Here is a 26,712-nt window from a genome sequence, read left to right on the forward strand (position 1 = left end):
ACAGAATTTTAATATTCTGAATATTGATAGTTAAAGCTGGTGAATGTATTAAAAGATTTTATAATCTTACTTTCTTACACAGACTGTAGTTAGAAAGAAGTTTCACAGAGATGCCTTACTGCTTCGAATCCCTTCATGTTTATATCAAGACGGAAATTATTATGGAGAAGTTATTGATGACAAGTTTAGGAGGCCATGGACGAGAGGTAAGTTTTATTTTTTATTTCTCAAAAAATGTATTTAATTTTATTTTTCAAATATGTATTTTTATTTTTTTGTATACTTTTTTATTGGAGTTCAGTTTGCCAACGTATAGTACAACACCCAGTGCCCATCCCATCAAGTGTCCCCCTCAGTGCCCATCACCCAGTCACCCCGTCTCCCCACCCATCACCCCTTCCACCACCACTTGTTCGTTTCCCAGAGTTAGGTGTCTCTCATGTTCTGTCACCGTCTCTGATATTTCCCACTCATTTTCTCTCCTTTCCCCTTTAATCCCTTTTACTATTTTTTATATTCCGTGTATGAGGGAGACCATATAATGTTTGTCCTTCGCTGATTGACTTACTTCACTCAGCATAATACCCTCCAGTTCCATCCACGTTGAAGCAAATGGTGGGTATTTGTCGTCTATAATGGCTGAGTGATATTCCATTGTATACACAGACCACATCTTCTTTATCCATCCATGTTTCGATGGACACCGAGGCTCCTTCCACAGTTTGGCTATTGTGGACATTGCTGCTATAAACATTGGGGTACAGGTGTCCCGGCATTTCACTGCATCTGTATCTTTGGGGTAAATCCCCAGCAGTGCAATTGCTGGGTCATAGGGTAGCTCTATTTTTAACTCTTTGAGGAACCTCCACACAGTTTTCCAGAGTGGCTGCACCGGTTTACATTCCCACCAACAGTGCAAGAGGGTTCCCCTTTCTCCACATCCTCTCCAACATTTGTTGTTTCCTGCCTTGTTAATTTTCCCCATTCTCACTGGTGTGAGGTGGCATCCCCTTGTGGTTTTGATTTGTATTTCCCTGATGGCTAGTGACGCAGAGCATTTTCTCATGTGCTTGTTGGCCATGTCTGTGTCTTCTTTGGTGAAATTTCTGTTCATGTCTTTTGCCCATTTCATGATTGGATTGTTTGTTTCTTTGCTGTTGAGCTTAATAAATTCTTTATAGATCTTGGATACTAGCCCTTTATCTGATATGTCATTTGCAAATATCTTCTCCCATTCTGTAGGTTGTCTTTTAGTTTTGTTGACTGTTTCTTTTGCTGTGCAGAAGCTTTTTAAAAGTGATGTCAGAGCAGCCTGGGTGGCTCAGCGGTTTAGTGCTGCCTTTGGTCCAGGGCGTGATCCTGGAGACCCAGGATCGAGTCCCATGTCAGGCTCCCTGCATGGAGCCTGCTTCTCTCTCTGCCTGTGTCTCTGCCTGCCTCTCTCTCTCTCTCTCTCTGTGTCTCTATGAATAAGTAAATAAATTTTTTTAAAAAGTGATGTCAGAGTTTAGCACAGTAAATTATTAAGAAAGTATGATTTTCTTCTTAATAAATTGCGTTGTGTTTATTCATATCAGAACTCTAAGAAGGTTACAAATTAATATTTTTATGACAGAATATAGGTGACAAAGTAGGGAATTGGGAAGCTTTTATACTAGATATGAATAGAACAAATAAAATATATGTAGATGATGAAGTCTTAAAATATTCTAGCAGTGTAAACATTTATAGTATTGTAGGATCTTACTCAACTATAGGAGAGCTACTTTAAAATGTTATGATACACTGCACATAAAACTATTTTTAAATGCATATGTACAAAATATATGTTTTGCTCTTATCATGTCATGGATTTAAGAAAGAAGTAGCTTCCGTAGAGGAGTCAAGTTAGTTAGCAACATTTATTTAGCATGTATTATGTACCAGGCATGTTATAGGTGCTAAGGACAGTTACTAAAAAGACAGAAGTAGTTCCTTCCCTCAGTGGGTTTTCAGACTGAAAGAAGGATATAGCAATAAAACCATTAAATATAGAAGCTAATGTCTGGTATTAATAAATGTGTAGAAAAGACAGTAGGGTTGTGATACGAAATTTAGTAAGGAGCACTGATTCCTAAGATGCTTAGAGAAGGAGGTGGACATTTAAGTAAAGATCTGGATGAGGAGAAGGCAACAACCATAAAACAATATGGGGGTAAAGCCTTTTAAGCAAATGCAAAGTTTCTGACTCAGGAATAAACTTGATGAGTGTAAGGACCAGAAAATTAGGCCATCAGACAGATTAATGAAAACAGGATATCTAAGAAGTAGGCAGCTTCTGAAAGATATGAGGTACTGAATGCCATAATATGGAGTTTATTTGTTTGTCTATATTATAGCTAATGTGACAAATCATTGGACAGTTTTTAGAGGGGGAGTGACATAACCTGATATATGCTTTGGAAAAATCATTCTGGTTGTCTGGAGTATAGAAGGGGTGGGATTGGGAGACAAGAGTAGAGATGGTAAAATCAATCAGAAAGCTATGTATTGATTCAGAATCTAGATTGCTAAGTGAATCTACACTTTACATAAAAGATGATAGAAGCTTGAATTAGGTTTATATTAATGGAGGCGTAAGGAGTGGTTGAATTGCGATTATTTTAGAGGTCCAGCCAACAGTGAGAGAGTTAAAGAAAAAATAGAACAATAAAGAATTTCTTCTAGGTTTTGGACCTGAGCAACTGGGTGGATGGCAGTGCTATTTTCTTTCTTTATTTTTTTTTTAAGATTTTATTTATTTATTCATGAGAGACACAGGGAGAGAGAGAGAGAGAGGGGCAGAGACACAGGCAGAGGGAGAAGCAGGCTCCATGCAGGGAGCCCCACGCGGGACTTAATCCCAGGTCTCCAGGATCACACCCTGGGCCCAAGGCGGTGCTAAACCACTGAGCCACCCGGGCTGCCCTCAGTGCTATTTTCTAAGATAAGGAAAGGCTCATGGAAAGCCAATTTGTGGCTAGAGTCAATAGCTCTGCTTTGGCCAAGTCAAAATGCTTATTTAGGCATCTGAATGAAGACATCAAGGAGGCAATTTACTATATAAATCTTGAGCACAACTGGAGTTTCAAATTGAAGTAATCATATATGGATTACACATAAACTTATGGAAGTGGATGAAGTAACTAAGAGCATGAGTATGTATAGGGCAGAGAGCCTAGGACAGAGCCCTAGAACACTCCAGATAAGAAGACAAGTGAGACAGAAAAAACAGATGAGTGTAGTATTGTAGAATTCTAAAGAAAAAAGTGTTGCAAAGAAAAAATGGTCAAAAGCATTAGTCCCTGTTAAAATATCAAGTAAGATGAGAATAGTGAGTTGACCATTAATTAACTTGACTAAATGTAGGTCATTAATGACCTTGGTAGGAGACGTTTCACTGGAATATTTGGTATGGAGGCCTAATTAGAATGTGTTGAGCTAAAAAAAAATGAGATGTCAGGTGTGAGATGGTGAATATAGGCAACTCTTTTGAGCAATTTTGCTATGAAAATAGAAAATGAGGTACTAGCTGAAGAGAGAAATGCAATAAAAGTTTTCTTTTTTCAGATGTGTGATTTTAAAAAATGTGTGATAAGGAAAGAGACTATAAAATGTTTGCCAGTGGAAATCATCTTGATATAAAGAGAGAAAATGATGATGTAGGAAAGAAAAAGGAGAACAGTAAAAGGAGATAGTATCAAGAGCACAACTGGAGGCCTTGGTATAAATAAAAGCCAGAATATTTTTTCCATTACAATAGATAGGAAGGCAGGGTTTGTAGGTAATTAGGCCAGTGAAACGGTAAAATTGGTGGTAGAAGATGAGGTAACTCTCTGTATCAATTTTCTATGTGAAGTCAAGGCCCTGGACTGAGAATGGGTAGGGGGAGGAGTATTGAAAATTTGAGAGGTGAAAGTGTTATATCATTGTCTTAAAGAATGAGAATAAAAGCTTTATCAGGAATAATATGAGCTGTTGAACAGGACTATCTAGATGGTAGTGCTGTATAAGCAAAAGAGAGGCTGTAAAAATGAGGATGATATGTTCAGATAATATTGTTCTGACTATAGTTAAGGAGTTTTGACAAGGGTGAATTGTGATAATGAGAAAGATTATTTAAATATTTGGAATCTGGTATAATTTTGGGAAAAGCTACATTTGTGAGCAAATAAAGATAATGTAAAAGGTTCATGTTTGGCTTCCTGGTATTAAGTGCAAAAGAAAATTCTAGAAGCTAATGTTTACCATTCTTCTTTCTAGTTTCAGCTGTTTCAGTGTGGGGAATGACAGATACCTCTGTCTTGGATCAATGGAAAGCAAGTCTCTTTGTGGAGGAGTTCCTAGAGAAGTATGTGTCCTTAACCTCAATTTCCTCTTTACATTTAGGAGGGAAATAGTAAGTTCTCCAGACATCTAAAGAGAGAAGATCCTTTCCTTTGTATCCTCACAGATTTTGTTCTTTAATTTTTTTTATTTTATTCTTTCAGCTGAAGAAAAAGCCATAATCTGAACACAAAAAATAGGTTAATATAAGTGATTTATACCCTTTTTATTTTTCCCTCATTTATCACATATTAACTGTTCTCTATGCATTTGTGTTATAAAACACACACAGAAACAAAGCAAATATGTTATTATACTTCTTGTAGAATGTGTCTATAGGATACTTCATACTAAAATCAGTCTTTTTTCCTGAGTATAAGTGCAATTTCAAGGCTATTTGCTAACATACTTTGTCAGAAGATTATTATTAGTTCAGTCATTCACCAAATATTTATTATATACAATCCTGTATGCTGGATACAGGATACACAAATAAATAAGACACAGTCTCTACTCTCAAAGAACAGAAGAAAATAGGGAGTAGAGATTTATAAATAAATAATTACAAGAAAATACAATGACAGAGATAGGAACACAGCATAATATAAGGAAGAATATCTAACCCAGTCTACATTGTTAATATAGATATAAATTAGAGATTTCAGTACAAAGGTAATTTACTCTGTTGCTTCACTTTGTACAAAGAGTGTCAAGACCCAAGAATGATTTAGGTATTATTCACATTTCCAGGTTTTAGTAATTTAAGCTGTCCTTAGTTGTGCTGGAAAGAAGCAAATAACCAATTTAAATGTGTCCCAATTCAAAATACAAAGAAGCCTAATATACCGTTTCCAACATCTAGGAATTTAAAGGTCAGGTTAGGAAGATAATATATAGACATAAAAAATTAATCATTTAAGAATTGAATGATAAGATGACTATCATAAAGTCTAATCACAAGGCATTAGGCCAACACAAAGTATTTATTGCATAACTAAACTGAGCGATGAGGAAGCAGGAAGGCATACTGTAAAGAGTTCTGCTCCATTAATTAAAAAATGTGGATTTCAGGTCTTGATTTGAAATGTCAAGTAGTATCTACTTGACAAGTAATTTTCTCTCTCTAACTTCACTCTATCAGTATAATGATACTGGATCAGTGTTCCTCAAACTTTAATGGGCATATGAATCACCTGATGATCATATTAAAAATGGAGATCCTGATTCAGTTGGCCTGTGTTGGGGCCTGAGATTGTGTACTTTTTTTTTTTTTTAATTAAGTAGTCTTCATGACCAGCATGGAACCCAACACAGGGCTTGAGATCATAACCTGAGCTGAGATCAAGAGTTAGATGCTTAACTGGCTAAGCCAACCAGGCACCCCAGAATCTGCTCTTGTTATATGCTCCTAGACGTGCTGATACTGCTGGCCCAGGAACCTACCTAAATAAACAAGAAAAAAGATGATTTCTAAGATCTCTTTACCCCATGAATTAGATTGGTAGGACTGTGCATTTATAAGCAGGAAAGATCAGCTTTATCAAGAAGTAGGAATTGAGGGGCCCCTGGGTGGCTCAGTAAAAGGTTAAGCGTCTGCCTTTGGCTCAGGTCATGATTCCAGGGTCCTGGGATTGAGCCCCGAGCCTTGGCTTCTTGCCCAGTGAGGAGTCTGCTTCTCCATCTACCCCTCCCTCTGGTTTCTCTCTATGCATTTGTGTTGTGTTGTATCTCTCCCTCTCTTTCTCTCAAATAAATAAAATCTTTAAAAAAAAAAAAAAAGGTAGAAATTGAGCTTTTCAATCAAATTGGACATTGAAGGAGAAACTAGCTTGAAAGAAAATATTTTAGGCAAAGGAAACAGCATGTCTGAAGGTATAGAGCAAGAATACGCAGTAAGTCCTCAAGAAGGCAATGATCTAGCTACTGACTCACACAAGATTCATGTATAGGAGAAATGGGAGGTCTTGAAAGAATGGACACCTGATCTTATCTGACCTTCCCTTCATTTTGGAGTACCAAGATAGAGCCCCTGGCAAAGAAGGTGGACCTGTGGCACCACCTAGATCACATTTACATTTCTCAGCTTCCCTATAACTAAGCATAGCCAGGCAACTAAATTCTTCCCAACGGCATATTTAAGCAAAAGAAGCTTATGCAATTTCTGGGGAACGTCCTTAAAGGAAGCAGCATGTTTTTCTCCTTCACTTTTCTCCTTCCCAACACTGGACTAGAGATGACTGACTCCAGCAATCAGCTTGGACTATACTAACAAGAACTAAATTTAGGAGTCAAAGAATGGGACAAAGGAGCTTTAGTCTCTAACACACTGCAAACTGCTTTACTAGCCATGGACTTCTCAACTCCACTTTGTATGTATGTTTAAGCTATTATTAATTTTAACTTTGTCTCATGCAGTAAGATTTAATTTTTTTTTATTATTTATTTTATGATAGTCATACAGAGAGAGAGAGAGAGAGGCAGAGACACAGGCAGAGGGAGAAGCAGGCTCCATGCACCGGGAGCCCGACGTGGGATTCGATCCCGGGTCTCCAGGATCGCGCCCTGGGCCAAAGGCAGGCGCCAAACCGCTGCGCCACCCAGGGATCCCAGTAAGATTTAATTTTTAATAGACTTTATTTTTAAAGAAATTTTGGTTCACAGCAAAATTGAGCAGAAAATACAGAGATTCCTCATGTTAAAATTTAATTTGAAATAATTCTGCTACTGCAGTTTTGTTACCTAATGGATTTTAGGAATAAACATTCCGATCATTAACACTAACTAGAGTTCCTAAATTTTGCTTTTCCTCTCATTCTCACTTCTCTTCGTTCCTTGTTTCTATTTTTGTTACTTAATATTGATTAGAAGGCCTCAATTCTTTTATTAATTTGTTGGTGTACTATGTTTTAACATATATGGGCATTTACTGCCATTTCTTCCTAAGAAAGCTTATGTTCTGCAAAATTACACACTAAAAATAACAGGACATACAAGAAAATTAGCTGCTGTAGTCAAAGTTGCAAAACTTGCAACAAAGCACCAATGAAAATAACTATTCGAATTTTTTAAAAAGCACCAGCAAAGGAAAAATAAACAAAAAAACCTTCACCAGCATAGTTTAAAGACATGTTAAATTCCTAATAAATACATATTAGAATAAATATAGTACTCTTTTTAGCTTGATGGACAGGATAAAGAAGGGGTTGAGGCTATCAAACTATGGAGACAAGGGCAAAATGCAAAAACATCAGGGAGAACCATGCAATAAACTTCCTAGCTTCCAGGAGAGAGCACATAGCCAAGTAGAGTAAGAGGAAAACTGTGTAACAATATTCCCTATTCCTTGTCTTGTTGTATTCAGATGAATGCAATTGAATGCAGAGAATTGCACATATATTTATTTTCTGTACACCTTGTAACTATTATGTGAGGTGGATATTACTATCCCAACAGTAATATGAGAAATAGGAGAAACTGAGACTCATTAAATAACTTGCCCACAATCAATAGTTGGAGCTCTTTAAAAACAACCCCTCCCCCCAAAAAATACTCAAATCCTAGTCTGTCTGGCTTCAAACCCTATACTTACTCTATGTTTGGTTTATGTTTCAGATTTATTGAAATATGATTCATAACCATATAATTCACCCATTTAAAATGTCCAATTCAGTGGTTTTTAGTTTATTGATAGAGTTGTGCAATTATCACCACAATCAATTTTAGTGCATTTTCATCAACACAAAAAGAAATCTTATACTTATTAACATCCACTCAGCAATTTTTTCTCCTCCTCCGGATAGGCAACTACCAGTCTACTTTCTGCTTCTCTAGATTTGCCTCTTCTGGACATTTCATATAAATGGAATTGAATTAAAATCATACACCAGTTCTAGCATAGGGAGGGAGTGTAGTTTCCCCAAACAACAAGCAATGGTCTGATGTCGACTGGTTATCCTACAGTTAACCCAATTCTGACACTATCTACCCAGAGATACCATCAGATACCATCTGTTAAGGTCTCAGTCCTACAAGACTGCCTCCCCTTTCACCCTACTTTAGAATCCACTTGCAAGCAGGTTATGACCCACCTGCTATAGATTGGAGGTTCCAGTAATAACTCCTTAGATTTGATCAATTTGCTAGACAGACTCACAGAATTCACAGAAATATTTTATTTACTGGATTGCCAGATGATTTTAAAAGTATATAACTCAGGAACAACCAGATGGAAGAGATGCATAGGGCAAGGTATGGGAAAGAGGCATGGAGTTTCTATACCCTTTGTCTTCACACCACTCTCTCAGCATTTCCCTATGTTCACCAACCCAGAAGCTCTCTGAACCCCATCCCTTTGTGTTCTAATGAAGGCTTCATTACATGCACATGATTGATTCAGTCATAGGCCATTGACAGTTGATTCAGACTCCAGCCTTTCTCTCCTCTCTGGAAGTCAGACGGATGGGGCTGAAATTCCAGCCCTCTGATCACATGGTTGGTTCTCTGGGCAACAGAGAGGTTTTCCAAAAGTCACCTCATTAACATAACCAAATACACCGTTAGGAAATTCCAAGGGCTTTAGGAGTTCCTTGCCAGAAATTGGGATGAAGACCATATATATATTTCTTATTATAAAACACAACATGACGCTTACAATGTGGAATCTCTTTTGACTGGTTTCTTTCACTTAGCATAATGTTTTCAAGGTTCATCTGTGTTATAGCATGTATCAACACTTTAGGTTTTTTTAATGGCCAAATAATATTCCATTGTGTGGACATAGCATATTTTATTTATCCATTCATTAGTTGATGGACATTTAGGTTGTTTTCAGTTTTTGGCTAGTATGAGTAATGCTGCTATAAATATTTGTGGGTAAGTTTTTGTGCATACATACGATTTCATTTCTCTAGTAGTAGAATTACTAGATCATATTGGTAACTCAGTATTTAACTGTTTGAGGAATTGCCAAATTATTTTCTAAGCAGCTGTACCATCTTGCATTTCCACAGGCAGTGTATGAAGGTTATAATTTATTTACATCCTTGCCAACACTTGTTATTTTCTGTCTTTTTTATTATAGCCATCCTAATGGGTGGCTCATTATATGTCATTATAGTTTTGATTTGCATTTCCCTCATGGCTAATGATGTTTAGCATCTTTTTATGTAATTATTGACTTTTAGTTTATCTTTTTCAAGAACATGTTTATTCATATCCTTTGCCCATTTTCCAATTGGCTTATGTGTCTTTTTATAATTGAATTTTAAGAGTTTATTATATAGTCTAGATACAAGTCCCTTATTAGATACATGATTTACAAATATTTTCTGTGGACTGTCTTTTCACTTAGTATCATTTGAAGCACAATTTTTTTGAAGCACAATTTTTTAAAAATTTTGATGAAGTCCAATTTATGTTTTTTCTTTTGTCACTTCAGCTTTTAGCATCATATCTAAGAGGCTTTGCCTAAGTCATGAGGATTTATTCCTCTATTTTCTTTTAAGAGTTTACCTGGAATTTTTTTTTTTTTAGACACAAATCAGATCATGAACTGTCTCTCTGTTATAACCTACTGAAAGTATCCCGTTGCACATTGAATAAAATCTAAAGTTCTTACCAGTATTATAATGCCCAACATGATGTAGTCCCTGCCTACCTATCTAAATTTACTCTGTTTCAGTCACCCTGACCTTTCTGCTTTTCTTAGACTATGCCAACCTTATTACTCCACTTTAGGCCTTTGTATAGCTTATTCCCTGCCATTATTCAGGTAGCTGTGGAATTATCAGCTCCTCAGCTGCCCGTTCACTAACTACCCTCTAATAGACCTCTTACCAACAATCTGGTTCTTACTTGATGCCATAATATTTTATTTTATTCATAACAGTGTTCACCACCTGACATTATGTTATTTGTTTGTTTGTCTCTCATCCCATTAACAGGTTAGCTTCATGAGGGTAAGAATTTTATTTGGAGTTCTACTACTCCATTCTCAGTGCCTAAAATGGTATTAGCACACTGTGGATACTCAGTTAATATTTCTTTTAAGTTAAGGAATTAGTGAATTGGAGTGGATGAATTTTTTTAATATTTTTTAAAATTTTTTAAATTTATTTATGATAGTCACACACAGAGAGAGAGAGAGGCAGAGACATAGGCAGAGGGAGAAGCAGGCTCCATGCACCGGGAGCCCGACGTGGGACTCGATCCCGGGTCTCCAGGATCACGCCCTGGGCCAAAGGCAGGCACTAAACCACTGCGCCACCCAGGGATCCCTGGAGTGGATGAATTTACCCAAATAGAATGATATAGAAAGAAAGCAAACATCATTTAGATTAGAAGCCGGTGAAATATCAGTATCTACAGTGTAGGCAGAGGAGGAGATGTCAGTGAACAAAGAACAGATGATATTGGACATGGAGGTAGGAGGAAATCCAGGAAATAACTTTTCTTCATAGAACATTTATATCTAAGAGGAGAGAACTGACTGGATTTTCTTAAAAATGTAGTATCAATGATTATTGATACAAATTACTGATCCTATTAGTAGCATTTAAAACAAAAAAAAGATAATTGCAATCTAAATGTTACAATTTAAAAGTCTATAAATATTCACACAGGAATCAATGGTCTTATGAATAATATGGACCTGGGTGAGCTTGTTCCTTATATTGTGTTAAAGAGTAAAGGAGAAATTCAGAGATTTTTTTTCTATCAATAATTTGAAGATACAACATACTTTTCTCCAGTTACATTGGGGAATTGCATTGATTTTGGTTCTTTCAGTCTGTGTAGGGAATTATTGAGGCTAAAATATTCTAGGATATCAGGAGGAAAAAGGCATACTAGAATGTGTAGTTAAATTGCAAGTAATATATTTATTTGTTAGAAAATTCATTTAAAAGATCTCTTATAAGTCCAAATATCCCAATGTTACAGACAGTGGCGGATATACCTGGATGAATCAGGAAACAGGCAAGGAATGGGCAAGGTCAAGGGAGCCAAAAAATTGCCCATGATCAGCAACACCAGGATGTTGTTAACACTCTAAGCTTGAAGGAGCAAGGGGACTGAGCAGTAATCAACTCAGTAAGAACTATGGCTAGCTGTAGGAGAGGGGCTATCTGACATGAGATGTAATTGTTGGTACAAGAATGCAGCCACTTCCAAATTGTGGGCCAGGAGAAAAGGATTTGGGAACAATAATATCCCAACTTGTCTCTCTTCCCACCTTTGATCTCCTGCCAATACTTCCTATTGGCTGAACCCAACCAGAAGCAGAGAGCAAGGGAGCTTAGTTCAGGCATGAAGACGACATCCCAGGTTGAAGACAGAATATAAAAGGTTGGATAATGATGTGGAAAAGCAAACATTGATAATCCAACATAAGGAAAACTTGACAATGCATGGCAAAGTCTAAAAATCTGTATACCTTTAACCTCTTCATTTCTGTTTTTAGGAAACATATTTTGAGAAAACAGGCAAAGGCACAAAGATATCCCTTGCAGTATAATGGCAAGCAATTACAACAAATTTAAATTGCCAACAATAGGGAACTGTTTGAGTGAATTATGGCTTACCGATACAGTGGGATCTTGTTCATCCATCAAAAATGAAGTGAATGTACATTGATTAACATATAAATGTACTCATGTTTTATTGTTTACCAGAAATGGCAGGTTTTATAATACTATGTACATGAATCCATTTTTGTTTAAAAATATCCAAAACTAATTGAGAAAGTGCATATTTTTTTAATTTGTCTTAAGTGTTGGGGCTAACTTTTCTCTGTATCTGTTGGAATATTGTAATTTTTCTACAATGAACATATACTATTTGTTAATAGAGATATTTTAAAATGGGACATCATAATATCAGTAATTTTATAATGTCATAGAAAAACAGTTACAGGAATGATGACCGAGACTGACTATGGGTTTGAGGAAATTGTTCCAAGTTCAAACCCAAACTCTCCAATCGAAATAGAGGAAGCCAGTTTATATACTGATACGGACTATAATGAAGTCTTTACACCTATTGGCGGTTTAGAAAAATGTTCAACACTTCAAACACAGGACAAAGGTGAGACATTTGTTATTTCTATTGTTATAAAACATTTCTTACTAACATACAGATTTTCATTTTGATGAGTGTTTTTGTTTTATTGGATTTTTAATTTTTCTATTTTTTAAGGGTATCCACCTGCAAAATTATAATTCTAAGCTTTGCCACATTAGGAAAATATTTTTGTGTGTGTGAATTTGATTGTTTTTGGAGTTTCTGTGTCCTGGACATCAAAATAGCCTCAGAGATTTGATCATACTGTGCTCACACCATATTACTATAACCAGATCTGATGACAGCAATCTGTTATAACATTAAAATAGATTTTTTTTTAATAATAACACTTTCTCATCATCACTTTTTTTTTTAATTTTTTTATTTATTTATGATAGTCATACAGAGAGAGAGAGAGGCAGAGACACAGGCAGAGGGAGAAGCAAGCTCCATACACCGGGAGCCTGACGTGGGATTCAATCCCGGGTCTCCAGGATCGCGCCCTGGGCCAAAGGCAGGCGCCAAACCGCTGCGCCACATGATGGCTGTATTTTATTTTCTAAAATATGCTCAAGATTTTCAGTCTCATCTAATTGATATGAAACCATAATTCAAAGTAGAGATGCATTAGTTGCAGTATTAGATCAGGAAATTTACCTCGTTTTTACAAGTTTACCATAATTAATAATTAAAGTACATTTTATCCAAACTATATTCCAAATTTTCATCTTCCTTGAGGGTGCTGAATTCTTCCAATAGTGTAAAACTTGCGAGAACTACCTTTAAGACTTAAAGTTTAAGATATGCTATAGCGTGAGCTACAATAACTTAATAGATGATATATATAATAACGGTTCTTTTACTGCTGTTTTTATGTAAATACATAAGTTGTGTATAAAATTTTTACTGCTGGCAAATAGGTATGTGATGATTTAGTTAGATCCCTGTTAGTTAAAGATGAAAGAGTGTGAGAGATTTGCATTCAAGACTAAACTTGAGGGGCACCCAGGTAGCTCAGTTGGTTGAGCATCCAACTCTCGATCTTGAGGTTGTGAGATGGAGCCCTAGGTCTGGCTCTGTGCTCAACAGGGAGTTTGCTTCTCTCCCTCTTCCTCTTCCTCTTCCCTCGCTCCCCTCCACTCATTCATGCATACAGTCTCTCTCTCTCTCTCTCTCAAAATAAAATCTTTCAAAAAGAATAAACACTAAACTTTAGAACATGATATTTTAGGAATAATCTGAATTTAGAGTCAAAAGATTTGATCATAGTCTAAATCTCCACTTTAAAAGTGGTGTAATTTGAAGACAGCTATGAAAAATTTTATGGTTTTGGGGACGCCTGGGTGGCTCAGCAGTTGAGTGTCTGCCTTTGGCTCAGGGCATGATCCCAGAATTGTGGGATGGAGTCCCACATTGGGCTCCCTGCAGTGAGCCTCCTCCTCCTTCTGTCTGTGTCTCTACCTCTCTCAGTGTCTCGCATGAATAAATAAATAAAATCTTTTAAAAAATTGTATGGTTTTCAAATTTCTTCTATAATATCTTTTAACTTATTCTTCTAATTTCTTATAAAAATGTTTGTGGAGTTCAACTAGTATATTTGTACACGTAATGAGATAGTTTGTAAAAAAAAATGACAGATATCCAAACATAGCTATTATTATTAATGTGGAAAACTAGAAGCCATTATTAGTAAACTTCATGATATCTGTCATGAACTAGAGTCAGAAACTTCCTAAACTACTATTCAGTGAATGAAAATATGCTTGGGTTTCCAAATACATATAAATTATCCATATCCTATATTGCCTTAGGGGTCCTGTGTCATTAGACATCATTTTATAAATTTAGATTTGCCAATTTCGTTTATTATCTTTGCAGCTATATTGATTGCTGCCAGATTTATAGATATTTTGGTCTCAATGTTTAAATCAAAAGGAATGCATTATGTTTTGAAATTCAACTGATACTGTAAATTTTGTCTTAAATGTAGTTAATTACCAAATAATACGTTAATGTCAAAACATATGTTTCTTTAAGACAAAAACAGTGGGTAATTTTCTTTTATTTTTTCGTTTGTTGATATATACTAATATTCCTACAACACTCACATATTATTTGTCAATAAATGTAATTATTTTATGAATATCATTTCAGATGTCCTAGCAATATATAAGCAAATGCAAATGTAGCTTTATTTTAAATTTAATTTAATTTTTATTATTTTTTTTAAAGATTTCCTTATTTATTTAACAGAGAGACTGAGAGAGAAAGAGGAGAGGGGCAGAGAGAATCAGGCAGATTCTGGGCTGAGCGTGGAGCCCGTGGCAAGGCTCAATCCCACCACCCTGAGATCATAACTTAAGCTGAAACCAAGAATCAGATCCTTAACTAACTGCACCACCCAGGCATCTCTATTTTTTATTTAAAAAAAATTGTACATGCAGACAGTTTAGAGAATCAAATAGTTACTCAAAATTTGTAATAAAAAGCAGCAGTCCTCTGACTTCATCAACTACCCACGTTTTTTTCCTTTTTTTTAAATGTATTTAAAGTGTAGAATGTGATAATATATATATACATCATAAAAGATTCCCATCATTGAATTAACACATCCATCACTTCACATATTTACTTTCTTTTTTTTTTTTTGTAAGAACACTTAAGTTCTATTTTCTTAGCAAATTTCAGTTATACACTGCATAGTATCAACTATAGTTACTGTTTTATACATCAGATCCTCACACTTTATTCATCTTATAACTAGAAGTTTATACTGTTTTACTAACCTTTCCTATTTCCCCACAGCCCAGTCCCAGGCCTTGGCAACCACAATTCTACTCTGTTTTCATGAGTTCTTCTTTTCTTTTTTATTCCACATACAAGTGATATCATGCAGTATTTGCTATTCTCTGCCTGGCTTGTTCCACTTAGCAAAATATCCTCCATGTTCATCCATAATGCAAATTTCAGGTTTTCCTTCTTTTTTAAGATTGAACAGTATTTTCTTAAATCTGTGTGTATAAAACACATTTTAAAGAAAACAATATTTTCTTTATCAATTGTTTTCTTTAAAACACATTTTCTTTATCCACTTATCTGTGGACAGACACTCATATGGTTTCCACACCTTGGCTGTTGTAAATAATGCTGCTATGGGAGTACAGATACCTCTAAGACAGTGATTTTGTTGCCCATCTGTGTCTTCCTTTACAACATTTATCTTTTTTTTTTTTTTTTTTTTGTCTTATTGTGCTGACTAGGACCTCCAGGACATTGTTTAATAGAAACAGTGATGTTACCATCCTCATCTCGTTCTTGACAGTAAAGGAAATACTTTAAAGTTTCATCATTAAAAATGATGTAAATATCATCTCAGTGGTGAATCATTTACAATGCCTATGTCAGTTTTAATGGTTAAATGTTGGAAGAATTTACTTTATTGGGTTGAAGAAGCTCTTTCTGTATTGAGTTTGCTAAGAGTTTTTGATCATGAAAGAGGACTGAATTTTATTAATGTTTCCTACATCTGTTAAGATAGCTACATCCTAAATATGAAGAATGTCCCTTATTAAAAACTTCCAAACCTTTAATCTAAACATAAATCGTTTTTCTATTGGGATCATATTGTGTCTGCATTATATTATTTTTAATTGTTAACATTATCTTGAGAACATTTCACCATGCACTTGTCTTCAAAAGCATTCTTTGTTCTTTTAATGACTGCAGTTCTAATTTTTTATTTTATTTTATTTATTTATGATAGGCACACAGTGAGAGAGAGAGAGAGAGAGAGAGAGAGAGAGGCAGAGACACAGGCAGAGGGAGAAGCAGGCTCCATGCACCGGGAGCCTGACGTGGGATTCGATCCCGGGTCTCCAGGATTGCGCCCTGGGCCAAAGGCAGGCACTAAACCACTGCGCCACCCAGGGATCCCATGACTGCAGTTCTAAATCTTATGTATCATACATTCCCCAATTTGAGAACACTAATGTTGTTTTTAATTTCAAATATGTACATAAATGTATGCTTCTATTTCCCATTCTTTCTGTAGAGTAAATTCATGGAAGTGGAATTATTTAATATAAGTATTTTTTTTAAACTATACATTCACTAGCATGATATGAGAATATCCTATTCATACTAGCCTTATCATCATTGGGTATATTTACTACTGATATTGTGTTAATACATTTTAATCAATGTGATGGGCAGAATTATATTTTACTTGGATTTAAAAAATTATTTATGTTTGGGGTACCTAGGTGGCTCAGTAGGTTGAGAGCGCAATTCTTGATTTTCGCTAGGGTCATGATCTCAGAGTCCTGAGACCAAGCCCCGCATGGGGCTCCATGCTGGGCAGGGAGTCTGCAAGATTCTCTCCCTTTCCTCTCCCTCTGCCACTCCCCCTACTTGAGCTCATATGCACCCACACACTCACTGTCTCATTCTCTCTCTAAATAATAAATAAAATCTACAAAAATTTTTCATTTTTACTGGACATTTGCATATATTTATTTTGTGAAATGATTTGCTTATCTATTTTTCTCTTCTTACATTTTATCTGTATGTGTCAAAGATATATTTAATGTATATTTAATTTAAAACTAACCAGGACATCAGTGTTTTCCTTTAAGGTTTCTTTCATTGCTTTTATACTTAGAAAATTCTTCCTAAAATTAGAAAAATATGTATTCATGTTTTCTTTAAGATTTTCCTTAAGATTTTGGTATCATTTATGGCGTAGTCTTTCCTTTCTTTACTGATTAGATATGCCACTTACAAAATATGCTAAATCCTTGCCCACATTAGAGTGTTTCTGGATATTATGTTCTATTAATTTGTCTATTATTGTACCATACAGTTTTAACCATTTAATATATAATAATAACATGTATTAATAGTATCTTATTTTTTGTTATTAAATTTTTTTCCTACTCTCATGTATTCTTCTAGATTTACTTTCAGTAAATCAGTTTTTTAATTTCCAAAAGAGATCTCTTGAGAAATTGTAATGCCATTGAAATTTTTTACTTCTTTTTTTTACCATTAGTCTTACTAACCAGGAAAATGATTTATCTTGCCTTTTATTCAATGTTTTAAATGGTCCTCATTAAACTTTTATAGTTTCTTTCATATACTTTCTGCACATTTTTGTTATGTTGATTTCTTGATGTTTGTATACTTGTCATCATTATGAATGAATTTTCCATTAATTGGGGGGAGGGTTATATATGTTTGAAAACCGGAGATTTTCTAATTTTTTTTTTTAATCAGGCACCTAGTGAACTCCTTTATTTGTTTTCGTTTAGTAATCTTGGGTTTTCTAGGTAGATAAAGGAATCTTCTGCAAGAATAAACTTGTCTGTCCTGTCAAGTAGATCTCTACTGTTTCTTTTCATAGTTAACTAGCAAAATATTTGCTTCTTTATAACAATTCAACACTTCTTTACAATAGAGGAAAACAGTCTCCTCATATCTGTATAGAAGAGCTATAATAAAGTAAGGACTCCAGGAAGTGTTGTATAACCTTAAGAATATACGGAAGTAGCACCCTTCGTAAAACAACTTTTGTGTGGTTACAAAGAACATTGGTTGTAGTGTGTTGCTGCCCTCAAGTGGCTCTATCAAAAATGGATGGTTGGAAAATAAGACCTCATAACTGGTAGATGTTTCTTTCCATAGATTTGCAGAAATAGTAGAATGAGCCTACTCATCTAGAAAGAGAAAATGGCTAGAGGACCTGTTGGGGATATAAACAAATGCTGTTTGGATTTTTACTACTAATACGACTTCAGTAATCAGAATGGAAATACAAATGAACTATGTTTGGGATCCCTGGGTGGCGCAGTGGTTTGGCGCCTGCCTTTGGCCCAGGGCGCGATCCTGGTAGACCCGGGAGGGATCGAGTCCCACGTCGGGCTCCCGGTGCATGGAGCCTGCTTCTCCTTCTGCCTGTGTCTCTCTCTCTCTCTCTCTCTCTCTATCATGAATAAATAATAAAAAAAATTAAAAAAAAAAACCAAAAAAACCCAAATGAACTATGTTTAATTGTCAAACATAAGCCCTGTTTAGATACGGAATTGATTGGCTAGCTCTCTTTGGTATATAAAAGAACTATGCCAAATTTGTTATGGGAAGCTCTTGGCCATGAAATTATCAGAAACTTGGCAGGTTCAGATAAGTAATCTCTTAAGAGGCTAGTTTATGGAACAAATTCTCTTTTGGCACTTCAAGGTAACACCAGGCAAAAGGATGTTTCCTGGCTGCCTGCTTAACACCACATATTTATTAGACACATGCATGCCAATGATGTAGTTGGTCATGGGAGTCATCACTCCATGCTATTCCTCTTTCATGACATTTTAAATTTACTTAACTGAAAGGTTACTACCCAGAACAAGAGATTGTTGCTCCTGCTTCCTTGTAGCTTTGGCTTTGGGGAGTTTGGCTTTCTGAATAGCTCTTCATCTAAACTTATATTTTCCCTTTCTTCCTTCCACTCAGGAGCTTATAGTAGAATGGGAACAGGTTTTACATTCCTTCCTTTGGCTCAGAAAGTGTTAAAGCACTGACGTAGTTGGCTAAGATTCTAAAGTAACCTGAACATAATAGAGTGGAGATCGAAGGGAGAAATTTATTCCAGTAATTAACTGTTTTAGCATTAGTGTTTCCTAATATATGATGTATCACACTTGTCAAGTACTTTGCCATATTACTTTCATTATAATCAACTTGCCAATGAAAATCTTATTTCTATTTTATACCAGAAACAATTTTTTTAATCATTACAGTGATAGAATCTGAATTGATCTCATTTGTAGGTTTTGTAGACCATCTCCTTTCCCTACATATCTGAGCCTCTAGGGATGAATTCAAGACTTTAAGAGGTAAAATGATGCAGAGAAAAGACTAGGTTCCACAAAAGTCTAATGCTTTTATTTCTTTACAACTCTGATTAGGCTACCCCTGGTTATTTTGGAGGATATGGCTGCAAGATATTTTCCACCAATTATTAATCTTTGTTGAAAAGAAAAGCCATTACAACTCTTTCAGGATGTTTGGTTACTAGTCAGTGTACTAAGTAATGCTAAAATTTACTGAGCTTTTGCCTATATGCCAATCCTATGATGCATGCTTTATATAATACAATAAAGAATTAAAGAATTTAAAGGATGTTTAAATGGCTAATTGCAGTAACTAACTAAATCCCTTTGTGTAACTTTTAGATTTTTTCTTATTCCTTTACATTTCTTTTTTTTTTCAGATTTATATATTGATGAAGAAATACTTTTTGTAAATAACTTGATGTCATATAAAAGTCAGCTACCAACTGTGCATACTCTGTTGAGTAGGCTAAAACCATTTTTGATAAAGGACCCCATTTTAGATTTCAAAGAACAGGTCTTCACAGAAGCTAATTTCTTCAGGTACTTAATTGTCTGATGCAAATATTTTTAAGGGAGAAAATATCTTTGTATGCTCACAAGTCTAGATGTTATCAATAATAATATTTATCATTTATCTCAATTCCAGGTTTTTCTCTTTTTTTTCAATTCCAATTTCAATCATTGTGTTAAATTATTATTTAATTTGGTTGGCTACTTAGTATGTACCTTGCTTTTTTTTAGTAGACACTAATTTAATGTTTTATTTTTTGTTAAGGGAACATTTCTCATTTCAAGGAGATTTGAAAAGTCTTGTGAAAGAAGATTTTTACATGCATAAAGAGAACTTTTGTCAGGAAAAGCTAGAAGATACAGTAGGTTTAAATGAAACTGTAATACTTGCTTTCAGTAATATTTTTATAAAAGTTGGTAAAGCACACTTTTATAAATTTCAGTAATATGCATTGACTATCTACTATTGTCAAGTTAAAAAAGACTTGGCAATAGGTTAAATATACCAGTAACGGAGTCAAATTTACTTTAAGATAGTGGTTCTAAACTATGGTTGCACATTGGAATTACTTGGAGAGTTTTAATAAAATCCTGGAGCCTGGGTCCTACTCAGATGAATTTTGGTTGATACTGTGCAGCCGAGGTATAGTGAATTTAAAAATATCTCTTAGTGATTTTAATAAATCTACCTGGTATAGAACATTAAGTGGTCATATTCTAATTAAAAAATTGGAAACCAGAGCTAGAAATGTTGATTTTGATTTGTGAGTTACACACAAAACAGCACTATGTCAGAGAAGTTTCTCATTGAAGTAGTAAGAATAAAGATGGTCTGAGATTTCATTTTAGGTGCTGCCTGTGGTTAATAAGGAAGATAGCATCATTACATATTAAAGATCAAATTCCTCAAAGGCATCCCTTCTTTTTTAGCATACAGTTCTGATAGACACAAAATTGTTACTATGATATTATTATTAAAGAATTTTAGCAGTTGAGAGTGCAAAGAATTTTTTACAATTTAACAAACTCAGAAAACTAGGCCCATATAGATTCAATGCATTTACAAATTACTTTAAACATTTTTTTGAAACAACTGAAAATGTTTCATATTTGGGGCTTTTCTTAAGACATTCAAAGAATATAGATAGAAATGTAAATATAGATACAGATACAGATATCATAAGGCATTTAAAGGGTTTCCTTACAATTAAAAATGTTAATATACATGGTGAAAATATTAATTTACCTATTAGCTTCTTTTGTAGTCCTCCCATCCCTCACCTATTAGCTCTGAGAATTGTGCACATAGAATCCTGTTCTGTAGGAATGAAAAAGAAGTGTATTTAATGACATGTAGCAAAGATCCATTCCATTTCATCTACCCTTTTAACTTCTCTCCATTCACTATTTCTCATCTACTACAGTGATTATTTTTAATTCAGAAGTTTAGAAATTTGTTATTAGGCCAAAAGAAGATATTTCTGCATCTAGAATACTGTACATCACTAGTATAATCAGTGGCCATAAAAGACATTACTCAGAACATTGCTTTTAGTATATTTTTGGCTACTATAACTCTATTTTTTAAAAAAATGTTTTAATAACATTAAAATTTTTGAATATTTAGTCTAAAATTTGATACACCAATTAAACAAATTATATCTGTTTGTGAGTCCAGAAATACTTACCTGGAAAACCTCCCTAAAAGCTTGTTTTACTTATACTATTTCAGCCATCAATTTTGTCTGAGTGTGAACTCTTAATATCTACAAGCTCCAAACAAGAAGCTGATATTCCATCACTCTCCGAACTGAAGGAATCATTAAACTTAGTTCCAGAAATAATAAATTATGCAGATGAAAATGAACTTTTCAAAAGAGGTGAGAATAAATTTAAAAATCCATTACTTGTAAAAACTATTTAATAGTGTTTGCTATAAAAGCACTTGACTAAACTGTTTTCTCTTTTAAAAACCTCCAGATTTTTATTTATTTATTTTGAACTCCCAGATTTTTAAAAAGTGTTCTGCAGGTAAATCTTAGAATTATTGTTGGTAAGACTCTTTTTTCATTGTCTTTCTCTTTATACACTTGCAAACTTAAAACATCTCTGAAATTAACCATTTCAATATAATTATACAAGTAAAGCTAAATCACCTATGACTATACTAACTTTTTAAAGTTGTTTTCTTTTTTTTCTTTTTTTTTTATTTATTTACTTATGATAGTCATAGAGAGAGAGATAGAGAGGCAGAGACATAGGCAGAGGGAGAAGCAGGCTCCATGCACCGGGAGTCCGATGTGGGATTCGATCCTGGGTCTCCAGGATCGCGCCCTGGGCCAAAGGCAGGCGCTAAACCGCTGCGCCACCCAGGGATCCCTTAAAGTTGTTTTCTAATAAACAATGACAAAGTACTAACAACTTCTATGCTGACTTTAGTTAGATATGGAGAAGCTCAGAGTAAGGTCCTGATTCATGGAATCAGGTAACTAGGAGAATCATAACCTAAAATGTAGATTTTTTTTTATGCCAGTTAGACTTAGTCAATATTGTTGAGTTTTTCTGATGACAATTTAAGCCCAGATATTTAACTACTCTTTTATAAATTCCAATTGAAATCATTAAAGATATATAATATTAGGGAGGAGGGAAGGGAGATTTATGATATCCATTGAGAACAGAGATGCTTCCCATTACTAGACCACAGACTTGAAGGAATTCTTACAGACAAGACTAGATCAAGTATCAGCCTACAAATCAAAGCAAGGGAATGAAAAATCAACCTGAGTAAGTTAATCAAATTCATACCAGAACTTGAAAATTTAGCAGGGCTTAAAACTGCAGGGTGGCCCATTGGCTTATTAGCAGGACACAAATCCATGAGTGCTAACGTAAAGGACAAGTGACTTTACTGACTGACTGTTGGGTTCCACTCCCAGCCTTCAGTTGGCTCTGATAGTATACTAAGTAAGACGGTGTCATTGCCACAGAGGAACGAACAACATTACAAAAAAATCTGATGTGGTAGTACTTATGCTAATAGTAGTCTTTCTTACTTTTCTTTTCAGATCTTACTGCCAAGCATGGAAGTGACATTGAGGATATAAAATGCAGCTCCACAGAAATTTTGGCCATTCAAAGCCATTGTGAACCAGAGTATAGTGAACCAGGTAGAAATTTTGGATCAATCATTGAGTTTATCAGCGGTTATATGTGATATAAAAGTTTAATACACTCACATGTAAGGTCTACTATGAGACAGTTTTCATGTTTAAAATTTTATTATTGCAATCCAAGTTGTCATTTTTTCTCTTATCTGTCCATTTACATTTGTTACTATCATTAACCAATTATCCTTCTAGCATCAAAACTGCATAATATACAGAGAGTTACAAAGACTGAGGAAGAGGAACAGAGGAAATAGCATTAATATTTAAATCAGAAATCTTATTATAGTTCAGTAAATAAAATTTTATATTTTACCTCATTATTAGTAATCTTGCTGACCTTTGTGCTTCTGTAAATATAACTTTTTAATCAATTAAAACAGTCCTGGGCAGCCCGGGTGGCTCAGCAGTTTAGCGCCACCTTCAGCCCAGGGCCTGATCCTAGGCACCCAGGATTGAGTCCCTGCATGGAGCCTGCTTCTCCCTCTGCCTGTGTCTCTGCCTCTCTCTGTGTGTGTGTGTGTGTGTGTCTCATGAATAAATAAATAAAATCTTTAAAAAAATTAAAACAATCCTATCATTATTGTTACTCTTATTATCATACCAGATTTGGACTCTGAATCTTCTTTTGTTCCACTGTAATATCAAGTTGTGTTGCTTCTTAACTATGTTGATGAGGGGCACCTGGGTGGTTCAGTTGATTAAGCATCTGCCTTTGGCTTAGGTCATGATCCCAGAGGCCTGGGCTCAAGCCCTGCATCGGGCTCCCTGGTCTGCTTCTCCCTCTCCCTCTGCCCTTCCCTCTGCTCATGTACTCTCTTTCTCTCTCTCTTTCTCTTTCTCTAATAAATAAAATATTTTAAAAATTGGGTAGCTGTTTTGATGATACTATTATTTAGTTACATCTATTTTATTTTTTTATTTATTTATTTTAGCTGGGGTGGAGGGAGGTAGGCAGAGGTAGGGGGAGAGAGAGAATCTTACACAGGCTCTATACCCAGTGTGGAGCCTAATATTACAACCCTGAGATCACGATGTGAGCCAAAATCAAGAGTCAGATACTTAACTGACTGAGCCACCCAGGTGCTCCTGTAGTTACATTTATAATTAAATCATATTAATCATCTATTTGGAAGTTTACTGCTTTATTTATGAAAGTGTTAGAAACACACTGACTGCTTATGAAAAAATGAGTTTCAGTTTCTTTTTTTTTAATAAATTTATTTTTTATTGATGTTCAATTTACCAACATACAGCATAATACCCAGTGCTCATCCCATCAAGTGCCCCCCTCAGTGCCGGTCACCCAGTCACCTCCACCCCCCGCCCTCCTCCCCTTCCACCACCCCTAGTTCGTTTCCCAGAGTTAGGAGTCTTTATGTTCTGTCTCCCTTTCTGATATTTCCCACACATTTCTTCTCCCTTCCCTTATATTCCCTTTCACTACTATTTATATTCCCCAAATGAATGAGAACATACACTGTCCTTCTCCGATTGACTTACTTCACTCAGCATATAATACCCTCCAGTTCCATCCACGTTGAAGCAAATGGTGGGTATTTGTCATTTCTAATGGCTGAGTAATATTCCATTGTATACATAAACCACATCTTCTTTATCCATTCATCTTTCGTTGGACACCGAGGCTCCTTCCACAGTTTGGCTATTGTGGACATTGCTGCTATAAACATCGGGGTGCAGGTGTCCTGGCGTTTCACTGCATCTGTATCTTTGGGGTAAATCCCCAACAGTGCAATTGCTGGGTCGTAGGGCAGGTCTATTTTTAACTCTTTGAGGAACCTCCACACAGTTTTCCAGAGTGGCTGCACCAGTTCCCATTCCCACCAACAGTGTAAGAGGGTTCCCTTTTCTTCGCATCCGCTCCAACATTTGTGGTTTCCTGCCTTGTTAATTTCCCCATTCTCACTGGTGTGAGGTGGTATCTCATTGTGGTTTTGATTTGTATTTCCCTGATGGCAAGTGATGCAGAGCATTTTCTCATGTGCGTGTTGGCCATGTCTATGTCTTCCTCTGTGAGATTTCTCTTCATGTCTTTTGCCCATTTTATGATTGGATTGTTTGTTTCTTTGGTGTTGAGTTTAATAAGTTCTTTATAGATCTTGGATACTAGCCCTTTATCTGATACATCATTTGCAAATATCTTCTCCCATTCTGTAGGTTGTTTTTTAGTTTTGTTGACTGTATCCTTTGCTGTGCAAAAGCTCTTATCTTGATGAAGTACCAATAGTTCATTTTTGCTTTTGTTTCTTTTGCCTTCGTGGATGTATCTTGCAAGAAGTTACTGTGGCTGAGTTCAAAAAGGGTGTTGCCTGTGTTCTCCTCTAGGATTTTGATGGATTCTTGTCTCCATTTAGATCTTTCATCCATTTTGAGTTTATCTTTGTGTATGGTGAAAGAGAGTGGTCTAGTTTCATTCTTCTGCATGTGGATGTCCAATTTTCCCAGCACCATTTATTGAAGAGACTGTCTTTCTTCCAATGGATAGTCTTTCCTCCTTTATCGAATATTAGTTGACCATAAAGTTGAGGGTCCACTTCTGGGTTCTCTATTCTGTTCCATTGATCTATGTGTCTGTTTTTGTGCCAGTACCACACTGTCTTGATGACCACAGCTTTGTAGTACAACCTGAAATCTGGCATTGTGATGCCCCCAGATATGGTTTTCTTTTTTAAAATTCCCCTGGCTATTCGGGGTCTTTTCTGATTCCACATAAATATTAAAATAATTTGTTCTAACTCTCTGAAGAAAGTCCATGGGAGTTTCAGTTTCTGAAGCCCACCCTATAAATATGTAATTCTGTGCTGGGCCACCCAGACTCCAGACTTATTAAGGCAAAGAATTAGTCTCCATTAATACTATTTACTTAACATCACCAATATTTAGTATGAAGACAAAAATAGTACTGTCTCCTAAGTACTGACAACTTAAGTTGTCAGAATTGAAAGCATAATTATACATAAGACTCTTAGAATTTCTCTCATACAGTAAACTCAATAAAGTTTAGTTGTCAGTGTATTTTTTAAATCACTACTATCACTGTTGAGACAGCATGTGATATATGTGTAATTTCTTATAGATGGAAATTTAAAACTATTATTTTGTATTTCAAGTAGCCCAAATGTCTTTTTATTAAAACTTTGTGTTGGGGATGTCTGGGTGGCTCAGCAGTTAAGCACCTGCGTTTGGTCCAGGGTGTGTTCCTGGAGTCCAGGGATCGAGTCCCACGTCGGGCTCCCTGCAGGGGGCCTGTTTCTCCCTGTGCCTGTGTCTCTGCCTCTCTCTCTGTGTCTCTCATGAATAAATAAATAAAAATATTTTTAAAAATAAGTAAAATAAAACTTTGTGTTGTAGTAGAATGATCAATATAATAGTCACTTACAAAGAGTTCTAAACTAAATTTTATTCAATGTTTATGTAATTAATTATTTTTTAAACTTTTTTTATTCTAGTGGAGTTAGAAATGCCATTAACTCATCTACGTCTAAAAAACCAACCTTCTTCTGTGACTTCATTATGTACAAGACTTCAGACATTTCCATTTTCTCCTGTTTGTAAAATGTAAGTAAAGATTATAGCTAGAACTCAAATTACAATTCAAAATAACCAGTCTTGGGCTTCCTGGGTGGTTCAGCGGTTTAGTGCTGCCTTCAGCCCAGGGTGTGATCCTGGAGACCCAGGATCAGGTCCCACGTTGGGCTCCCTGCATGGAACCTGCTTCTCCCTCT

The 26,712-nt window shown here is 35.4% G+C and overlaps 1 protein-coding gene across 2 annotated transcripts in view; it reads left to right on the top strand.

The window, feature by feature from the left end:
* The window catches only part of SHOC1 (shortage in chiasmata 1), an 81,991-nt gene that overhangs the window by 5,871 nt on the left and 49,408 nt on the right, over positions 1-26,712 (top strand). The window contains exons 3-11 of one of the 2 annotated variants that reach the window (XM_072731973.1): positions 83-206; positions 4,282-4,369; positions 6,798-6,953; positions 12,242-12,426; positions 19,667-19,829; positions 20,065-20,161; positions 21,532-21,679; positions 22,868-22,969; positions 26,437-26,545. In XM_072731973.1, coding sequence (XP_072588074.1) covers positions 83-206; positions 4,282-4,369; positions 6,798-6,953; positions 12,242-12,426; positions 19,667-19,829; positions 20,065-20,161; positions 21,532-21,679; positions 22,868-22,969; positions 26,437-26,545 — 1,172 coding nt within the window. The remainder of the gene's footprint in view (positions 1-82; positions 207-4,281; positions 4,370-6,797; positions 6,954-12,241; positions 12,427-19,666; positions 19,830-20,064; positions 20,162-21,531; positions 21,680-22,867; positions 22,970-26,436; positions 26,546-26,712) is intronic. The other variant, XM_072731974.1, reaches the window with a different exon arrangement.

Source organism: Vulpes vulpes, chromosome 12, assembly GCF_048418805.1.
Source record: "Vulpes vulpes isolate BD-2025 chromosome 12, VulVul3, whole genome shotgun sequence".
Lineage (NCBI taxonomy): Eukaryota > Metazoa > Chordata > Mammalia > Carnivora > Canidae > Vulpes > Vulpes vulpes.